Below are 10,485 nucleotides of genomic sequence, written 5' to 3'. Positions count from 1 at the left end.
TACATAGAAAATCAGACCACACAGACCCCATGGTCCAGACTTGGTGGTCTGTCCTTAAACCTAAGTGATTTTACATTAATCAGAAGACTCCAAAACGTTGCATTTCTACTCTAGTTGATATTAAGTTGAAGGAAGTGACGGTCGAGCTTATTTTTGAAGGAGTCAATCGTGTTACACTGGACCACTGATGATGGGAGCTTATTCCATTCTCGCACTACAACGTTGGTGAAGAAAAATTTGGTGCAGTCTGAATTTACTTGTCTACATCTGAGTTTTACGCCATTGTTCCTCGTGCGCAAAGTGTCATCGATCATAACAATGTTGATCTGTCTACATTCGTGAAACCATTAAGTATTTTAAAACATTCGATCAGCCTTTCTTCGTAGGATTTGTTGCGCAAGGAAGGGATAATTTTCGTTGCCCGACGCTGAACACCTTCTAATTTAGCAATATCCTTTGCATGGTGAGGAGACCAAAACTGTACCGCATATTCCAAGTGGGGTCTGACTAAACTGTTGTAGAGCAGTATTACATCTTTATTCTTAAATAAAAGTTTAATGAAGCCCAACATTCTGTTCGCTTTATTTGCTGCATCGATGCATTGCTGTGAGAATTTGAGGTTTGACGCGATTTTGACCCCCAAGTCCTTGACGCATTGAACGCTTTTGAGTTTAACGCCGCGCATTTCGTAATCAAACTTTTTATTCCTCGTTCCAACTTGAAGGACCTGGCACTTGTCTACGTTAAAGGGCATCTCCATCTATCCGACCAAGTTGAAATTTTGTGCAAATCCTCTTGGAGGCTTTGCCTGTCTTCGTCAGTGAGAACCGAGTTACCAATCTTTGTGTCGTCTGCAAATTTACTAATGCGGTTATTGAGTCCAACATCCACGTCGTTGATGTAAATAATGAAGAGCACTGGGCCAAGAACCGAGCCCTGAGGGACGCCACTAGTGACAGGCGCCCACTCTGAGTTAAATCCGTCAATCACTACTCTTTGTTGTCTGTTGCTCAACCAATTCGCGATCCATTGGTTTACCTGACCGTCAATACCTATTTGTTTTAATTTGTAAAGTAATTTATGATGCGGGACTTTATCAAACGCTTTCTGAAATCAAGATAGACTACGTCCAGTGATTTGGTTACGTCATAAACAGTGAAGAGGTCGTTATAAAAGGTTAATAGATTTGATAGGCAGGATCTTTTGTTTCGGAAGCCATGTTGTGAGTCCCCAATTAATGAGTGGCTTTCAAGGTAACTCACAATTTTGTCTCTAATTATGCCCTCAAGTAGCTTACCTACAACCGAAGTTAGACTAATGGGCCTGTAATTACCTGGTACTTTTTTGTCTCCTTTCTTAAAAATTGGTGTCACGTTAGCCTTTTTCCAATCTGAAGGGACAATGCCTTGTCGCAAGGACATATTGAATACGGTTGTGAGGAGAGTATTTCGCTCTTTGTTTCTTTCAGCAGAGTTGGATATACTTTATCAGGTCCAGGACTTTTATTTGTTTTAAGTGATTTGAGGGCTTTAAGGACTTCATCGGGTTTTATTTCAAAGTTAGACAATGCATGCTCGGGATTTACATTAGTACTGGTGTTGTTGGTGGTGGTGGGAGGACTGTTATTATTAAACACCGAGGAAAAGTAATTATTTAATAGGTTTGCAACGTGTTGGCTGTCAGTCACTAGTGCACCGTCGCTGTTTATTAAAGGTCCAATTCCACTTCTGATCGCCTTTCTGTTGTTTATGTAACTGAAGAAGGATTTCGGATTATTTTTACAGTTGGCTGCAATATTTTCTTCATATCTACGCTTTGCCTGATGCACTAATCTTTTTACTCGTCGCCTTGCATCATTGTAAAGTCTAATGTTTTCGGGCGTGCTTTGGTCTTTCTTTAACCTGTAAGACAATTTTCTCTCCTTGACTGAGTGTTTAATTTCGCTATTAAACCAAGGTGGACTTTTCTCTCTCTCTCTCTCTCTCTCTCTCTCTCTCTCTCTCTCTCTCTCATTCATTCATTCTTTTTTTTTTTTTTTTGCTTAGCTCTCTAACTTTCTCTTTGCGTGTGTGTGTGTGTGTGTGTGTGTGTGTGTGTGTGTGTGTGTGTGTGTGTGTGTGTTTATTAATTAAGTCTTTTCATTCATACTTTTTTGAGAGAGAGAGAGAGAGAGAGTTTTCTTTACAGAAAATTTAATTAGGAATTTCATCAGACGTCATTAAGATAAAAAAAAATACTCGTCGGTACCAGTACTGGTACCGGTACTAACGGTACCTGAGTTTTCGGTACCGTTACTCCCGGTACTCAAATTAACGGTACCTGCCCATCCCCAGCTGTGGGGAGGTCGCCACAGAGGCCCTCTTCGCAGCTGAGCCTAACTTTGCACCCGAGGTCTCTGATTGGCCCGTGAGCCAGACGCTACTCAACAATAGGGGTGGGCAGGTACCGGTACCAGCTATACGATACGGTACCGGTACCAGACTACTCGGTACGGAACAATACTAGCCAGTCGCTCATGGTGTCCCTCATTTCTTCTTCACACGAGTGAGGCTGAGACCGAGTGCCTGAGTGGATATCTCGGTGATATAGATATTCTCTCTCTCTCTCTCCACTGAATGAAGTGAATATTTATTTTTCGATAGAAACCTAACTCTCGTTTGATTTACATTGTTTTTGATTTACGCGACCTCTTCAAGGACACAATACTCGCGTAAATCGAGTTATCTGTACCTCCATCTCTCCCTAAATAAGAACCATAACTATAGGTACATTATTATTATTGGCCTATTCTATTTGTCTTAGCCTTTAATAGGAACAAGTGAGTTCAGCAGGTAATTTATCTCCTTGATACAATTGGATTCCCAAATGTTTTCCACATCACTGTCATTGGGTTTGTGTGATGAATAGTGGGTGTGAAGCAGAATCTGTTAAACTTTAATTATTTATTAAACTAGGTAGGGGTCATATTGACAGGCAAGAATGACTTGAATACGAATTAATGTCAGACAAATACAGTGGGCGAAAATGAAATGTACAGGCGAATATAACTTAGAACAAACTAAATTCCAAACAACTAAAGTACAATGACAAAGATTAACTCCCAAAAAATGCAATGAAATAACTACAAAGGGAAGCAATACATTCCTATGATACAATTCACTAATATGTGGGAAATACAAATTAAAGACAAGCAAAAAGAAATGGTTAATCACCCATGGATACACATTGGGTATACTCATGGGCAAAGGTACTAAATTTCATTCATGGTCAGAAAGTAGCTTTAAGGCACAGTCAACACAAGCAAGTTTCTCTTGAGTTTTCTGCTGAAATTTTCTCCCGTGAATTTATCCTCGTTTGGTCACATGGAGGACTGTTGCATTCTCGGAAATGTCAGCTGAAGAGAAGCAAAACAAACAACGGATCCAGATGTTGCAGCTATTCCTTTGTGGGGTTTGCTAAAGAAAAAGAAAGAAATGACGAGAAAAGTCCATGGACTTGTGAATGGTTGGCTCGTAGGCAAAGGCAGAGTGTTACAGGTTGCTATGAGACTTATCAATGAGGACCCAGCCATGATGAGGTAGTGGCTGTGCTAGGACAAGCCTCAGTTCCAAGATCTACTCAACCTGGTTACTCCAATTATAAAGAAGCAGAACACACATATGGGATTGTCTATGACACTCTTCTTCTTCTTGTGGCCACAACTCGCTGACCTTGGAATAAAAAAAAAACTTGCCGGTGGCCAAGATTCTGACTAGAATTTTGCCGACTTTGAATCTCGGAAGGAAACTCCAGAGAAACTAGCTTGTGTGACCATGCCTTTGGCTACACGGAGACCTTAAAAATACAATGTGATGATGTTAAAAATTGAAAACGAAATTATGGTTATGATTTCATTGGCAAACTTTTAATGCATTTTCTAGGAGTTTGCTTCCTGTCACATTTCTTCCTTCTTACACGCGGCACTTCATTTCCTTCACCAGTGTGTGTAAGGGTGTGTCTGTTGAGTGCACGCTTCTCAGTAAATCCTTTGCCACAAATCTCACATTTATGATTCATTTCATCACTGTGTGTAGGAATGTGCATGTTGAGGTGACTCTCCTGACTTACCGTATTGTTTTCCACAAACTTCACATTCATAAATTCTTCTATGCTTTCTTTCCCTAGTGTGAGTAATGCTATGTCTGGTGAGACTTCCACCAATTCATGATTTTTTTCACCAGTGTGTGTAAGGGTGTGCTGCTTCAGGTCATTCTTGCGACTGAATCTTTTCAAACAAACTTCACATTCATATTTTTTTTCACTGCTGTGTGTGACAGTGTGTTTGTTGAGGGTGTCTTTCTTAGTAAAGCTTTTTCCACAAATTTCACATTCATAATTTCTTTCATCAGTGTGTGTACGGGTGTGTCTGTTGAGGTTATTCTTTTTACTGAATTGTTTTCCACAAACTGCACATACATGATTTCCTTTATCAGCGTGTGTAAGGGTGTGTTTCTTGAGATTATCCTCCCTCTTGAATTTTTTTCCACAAACTTCACATTCATGATTTTTTTCACCAGTGTGAATAAGCATGTGCTTGTTAAGATGAGCCTTCTCAATAAATGTTTTAGCACAAATTTCACATTTGTTCTTTCTTTCACCAGTGTGTGTAAGGGTGTGTCTGTTGAGGTGAACCTTTAACGTAAATCTTTTTCCACAAAGTTTACATTCATGATTTTTTTTACCACTGTGAATTAGAAGGTGTCTGTTGAGGGAGCTTTTATCAACAAATCTTTCTCCACAAACTTCACATTCATAATTTTTCTCACCTTTGTGAAGAAGGATGTGTCGTTTGAGGGAAGCCTTCAGCCTGAATCTTTGGCAGCAAAGTTCACATTCATGATTTTTTTCACCAGTGTGTATAAGTGTGTGTTTGTTGAGGCCACTTTTCTCAGTAAATTTTTTTCCACAAAATCCACATTCATGAATTTTTGGATTACCAGTGTGAGTCAAGATGTGTCTGTTAAGAGCACTACTATCAGGAAATCTTTTACCACAAGTTTCACATTCGTAATTTCTTTCACCAGTGTGTGTAAGGGTGTGTCTGTTGAGGAGAACCTTCAACCTAAATCTTTTCCCACAAAGTTCACATTCATGATTTTTTTCACCAGTGTGAATAGAAACATGTCTGGTGAGGATGCCTCTGTCAATGAAGCTTTTTCCACAAACTTCACATTTATAATTTCTTTCACCAGTGTGTATAAGGGTGTGTCTGTTGAGGGTATCCTTCATAGTAAACCTTTTTCCACAAACTTCACACTCATGATTTTTTTCTCCGGAGTGTGTAATAATGTGCTTATTGAGATACCCCTTTTTGCTAAACTTTTTGCCACACTCATAACATTCATAACTCATTTCATCAGAAAGTGTGGGTGCATTAGTTGAGGTCACACTTCCCAAAGTGTCTTTTCCCTCACTCTCGGCACTCATGATTTCTTTCACCAAGGTTTGCAAGGCTGTGTCAAGTGACATTGCTCTCAGTCTCAAATCTTCTGACACTCCTGACACTAACTTTCCCTTTCGTTTATGGCTGGAGATGCCAGTAGCAAGGTGGTGCTTCTGATCACCCTTGAACTCCACACCAGTAAGAGTCTGCTCCTGGTGGTCCTGGCCACTCAAGCTGCTGAACGGCCTTCCAGGATCCTCAGGGAAGCTGGGGTGATCAGCAAAGTTCCCCTGATGCCACCTTCAAAGAACAAGCGAGCAGGCAAGGTAAGGGATGCATCAGAGTCCTAGAGTCAATGGCAGTAGGGCTGGAGTGAGCGCTGAGCACAGCATCCTCATCAGACCCTCACTTAAGAACCAGCATTGGTGGTGGTTGTACCAATACAGAGTGAAGACTTATTCTGGCACTGTGGTCTTCAGTATGGCTGACTTCAGTTTCTGGTAGGGAAGAGATATAAGGAGTTAATGAGATGTTTCTTTATACTTTGCCTAAATCCTCAGTAGGCTTATGATCATCAAAGTATAATGACAAAGGAGTTCTATATACATGATATTAAAATTTTAACTGATTAAAATCTCTCTCTAAAAAAAAAAAAAAGGTGGTCTTCTTTTAACCCAGAAGCAGCGACAGGCCAAATTTGTGGCTTTACCATGTACCAGCGACGGGCCAAATTTTTGCCATGATATAAACCCCCAAAAAATAGATGATGCATAAACTGATCACAAATGCATTGATATATATTATGAAATGGATGTGTGAGTGATGATTTTTTTTCTCATTTTTCTCGCTCAGAGGGACTTTTCAGAAACATGATCCTCGCAAATACCGGGTTAATATTGAGCGGAATTGGTGGTCTCCAGTGCCTGTGTTCTGGTTGATGCTTTGACATAAGCATGTTTGGGAATATTTTTTTTTTCCATCGCTGCAAGTTATTTGATAAGAATGTAGTTGCAAGTTATATCTAAAAAAAAAGTTTTTCAGTTTTATATATATATATATATATATATATATATATATATATATATATATATATATATATATATATATATATATATATATATATATATATATATATATATATATATATATATATAGTAGGCGGTGGCTGAACGGATAGCAAGACGGCCCCGCGTTCAGGAGGACTCGAGTTCAATCCCCGACCGCTGCCACCAAGCTGGGATTTTTCAGCCACCGCTGAGTGGCTTAAAACTATCCACATGCTGTCCAGAAGACCACCTATCAACCCGGACTCTAGATTCTAGGATTAAAGATGAGCTAATGCAGGATGGCGCCACTATAAACACTCGCCTGCGCCATAATGGGCTGGGCCGACCATCAGGATCCACCGGGAAGAAGCCTACCGGCACAATAGGCCAAGACGTAAAAATATATATATATATATTATATATATATATATATATATATATATATATATATATATATATATATATATATATATATGCATGTAGAAAAGATATATGAAGAGATACTGATGTTTCATAAGGTAGGTAATGAGATACTGACACGGACCTAAAACGAATCTTAACCGAAATGACTTCTTTGGTAGCTGAGGATATAGATGCTGATTTTTTGGATGATTTTGATGATTCTGACTCATCTACTGTCAGTGATTACACTGATACAGAATATATATATATATATATATATATATATATATATATATATATATATATATATATATATATATATATATATATATATATATATATATATATATATATATATATATATATATATATATATATATATATATATATATATATATATATATATATATATATATATATATATATATATATATATATATATATATATTAGGGTTGCACCGATAAGCAATTTGGCCAATTACCGATTAATCAGTAACCAATAATCAGCCAATTATTCAGAATTTGTAAATGTGATTAACCCCTTCCCGGCGGAGGATCTATATATAGACGTTTCAAAATTGGGACTTTTTGTCGGCGCATCTGTATATAGATGTTTGCTCTCATTTGCCCACACTAGATTGTAGCATGGTCTATATATAGACGATTCCTTACTACTAACAAAATTAACAAAATAAATCGTTATTTGGCATCTCAAACCCCCTGACACTTACCGACATTGCCTCTCAAGGACAGTCACTGCTTGTGCTTTGTCGGTGGCGGTGGTGGATGTGCTATGCACATCAGCTAACACTGGGAATTTATGCATTTTTTATTTTATTTTATTTTATTATTAGTCTATCATGTCAAGGAGAAAGAGACCTCTTAAGACAGAAGAAATGACGGTAAAGATTCGTATTAGGTCCATGCCAGTATCTCATAATCTACTTTATGAAACATCACTATCTCTTCATATATCTTTTCTACAAACCTTCAAGTCATGGAAACGCTTTGAAAATCCAATTCAAGGACTTTTTTTTTACTCTTGAAAATAGGGGATAATGTTTACGAAAGCGCGTCGCCTCCTCTGCTGGTCAGGCGACGCTGCACCGCAGCCAAGATAAAATAGCTCGCAGAGGGCTTATGGTTGGGGAGCATATTTAAACTACTCCAACCGAACTTTACAACCTGCTAACGAGGGGCTGCGCCCCCCTCGACCCCCCCTGGTTAGACCCCCCCCTCATGTATATGTGACTTATTTCAGCGAGGAGGTATTTCTCGCAACAGCCGCCGCGGCCAGCACCAGAGGAGGCGACGCGCTTTCGTAAACATTATCCCATATTTTCAAGAGTAAAAAAAGTCCTTGAATTGGATTTTCAAAGAGTTTCCATGACTGTTGACGGTTTGTAGAAAAGATATATGAAGAGATACTGATGTTTCATAAGGTAGGTAATGAGATACTGACACGGACCTAAAACGAATCTTAACCGAAATGACTTCTTTGGTAGCTGAGGATATAGATGCTGATTTTTTGGATGATTTTGATGATTCTGACTCATCTACTGTCAGTGATTACACTGATACAGAATCTAAACCTTCATATAAATATATCAATATACATATAACCAATCAAACTTAAATAACATCTATATATAGATTCAAATGTTTGTTCAGTTTTGAGGCAGAGTCTATATATAGACTTCAATCTGGAATGCCCACTTGCGGGGAATCTATATATACACGTATGGATGAAAGTCGATAGCGTCTATACAGAGACGATTTTCTTTTTGGTAGTACATACATCTGCCCTGCTGCCGGGAAGGGGTTAATCTTCATTAATTACTGGACACTGGTATGTATCACAAAGTTAAAGACACATCATAACTAACCTTCATGTTTACAACTTTGTTTACTGCCCAACTGTCATCTCCTGTATGGAGAGCAAATACTTCTAGTAATTTGTTACTTATAATTTCGCCTTGCTTTGTGGAAACATCCAGGTTTCAATATGTTGGAATTTGCCAGTTCTCTTGTTCTTGTGGTGATCCTAGATCAGTGGTTCTCAACCTTTTTCTGTCGCAGCCGCCACTACCCCATCGGCCAGTTTCACGTGAAATACTATAGCGGCGATAGCAGTTCATTGCTAACGATCAACACAAACAAGTGACTGAAAGCGGCGCCCTGGACGTGCCCACCTTTGACCTGCCCACGCTGATGGCGGCGGCAGGCGTCCACCCCTCACGGCAGGAAGCTGTCATCCGCCTCACCTGCGCCTTCCTCAGGAAGACGGGGCAGCTGACGCGCTTGTGAGGACCTCACAGGACGACACAGGGCTCATGTGAGCGACTAGATCGCCGCGGCCCTAAACAACTCATCCATCATGGTCTTGCCCTAATAATCTGCCTCCCGAAAATGTATTTTCCCCGAGCCATGACTTACCCCGTGCACCAGGGATCCACTGAGCAGGCGTTGAGGAGCAGGAGAGGCTGGACAGGCGGTGTGTCAGGCCATGCCGCCGTTATCATGACGGTAGTGGAGGCAGGAGGACAACACAGCTGGAGGGAGGAGGTGTAAGCAGTGTTGCCATCGAAAAATTTTCAGTCCCACAAGATTCACCCCCAAAAATCGCTAGATCAGGGCCCAAAATCGCTAGATTTTAAGTACAGTAATATATGCCCTCCAAAAATGCCTAAATAGGCATTTTCACTAAAATGTCCATATTTTTCATAGTTTAGTGGTTTTTTTTATTACCACTTGTTTTAGTGTCCTTGAACTGTCTCCCTTGCTGTAAAAAAAATATTCAGCAAAATTTACATTATATACCTATTACAAAATCAGGAACTCTGATCAGTCTGATGCATCATCGCCTTTTTCCTCGCGTTAAGTACGGACATATATAGTATAAGTCGTTTTTTCAATCTCGTACGCAGGGCTTCCACTTTTTTGGGGAGATGACACAATTAAGATTGGGAAATTTCATCAATTTTAGTGACAAATCTAGGGAGACTGGCAAATTTGGGGAAATCTAGGGAAATCTTGGATCAGTATTATAAAAGTCTAAATTTGTGGAGTCCATGATTTTTTGGCGTAAATTATATAAAAATTTACTACTGCTAATCATATTAAAATATTTTATGATCTACACACCATATTATTCCTGTAGGCCTACCCTTTGACTGCTTTGGCTTCCCCTCGTATTAATAGTTGATAATATATGATTTGGAGTAGCGCGCAGTCAAACCTTTCTAGTGCCTTTCAAGTTATCATTGCTCAGTGAAATTTCTTACCTAGATTTCTTACCTAGATGGGGAGAACCCCATGTAGAATCAAGTGACGCCTCCAACCAAGACGTACAGCAAGTAGATTGTCCTTTAGATGATCTGATGGTTGGCTAACGTGGCATCACCAAGACCACACAAACAACTGTCATAATACTCTTGAGCAATGACAAGACAATGCAGTCAGGTTGGCAATCCCGAGCCACAGCACAGGACACACTTTTACAATTCAAAGTGATACTCAACAACCCAAAGTCAATCAAAATCATACAAAATTTGATCAAGAGAGGTGTCGAGATTCCGTTTAAAAGCATTAACAGAGTTCACTACGACAACTGAT

At 39.4% G+C, this 10,485-nt stretch overlaps 1 protein-coding gene across 2 annotated transcripts; it reads right to left on the bottom strand.

Moving 5' to 3' along the window:
- Positions 1–2,927: 2,927 nt before the first annotated feature.
- Positions 2,928–10,186, bottom strand: LOC127001209 (zinc finger protein 883-like). 2 transcript variants are annotated; one of them, XM_050865432.1, is made up of 3 exons: positions 10,168–10,186; positions 9,307–9,422; positions 2,928–5,919 (listed from the first exon to the last, which is right to left on the bottom strand). In XM_050865432.1, the coding sequence occupies exon 3, from the start codon at positions 5,506–5,508 to the stop codon at positions 3,883–3,885; it is 1,626 nt and encodes a 541-aa protein (XP_050721389.1). In that variant the 5' UTR covers positions 5,509–5,919; positions 9,307–9,422; positions 10,168–10,186; the 3' UTR covers positions 2,928–3,882. The 2 variants fall into 2 exon arrangements, with proteins under 2 accessions (XP_050721389.1, XP_050721388.1); XM_050865431.1 differs by lacking the exon at positions 10,168–10,186 and having other exon boundaries at positions 9,307–9,460.
- Between the last annotated feature and the right edge of the window lie 299 nt (positions 10,187–10,485).

The sequence above is a fragment of the Eriocheir sinensis genome, chromosome 20 (assembly GCF_024679095.1).
Source record: "Eriocheir sinensis breed Jianghai 21 chromosome 20, ASM2467909v1, whole genome shotgun sequence".
NCBI lineage: Eukaryota > Metazoa > Arthropoda > Malacostraca > Decapoda > Varunidae > Eriocheir > Eriocheir sinensis.
This window is presented reverse-complemented; position numbering and strand designations above follow the sequence as displayed.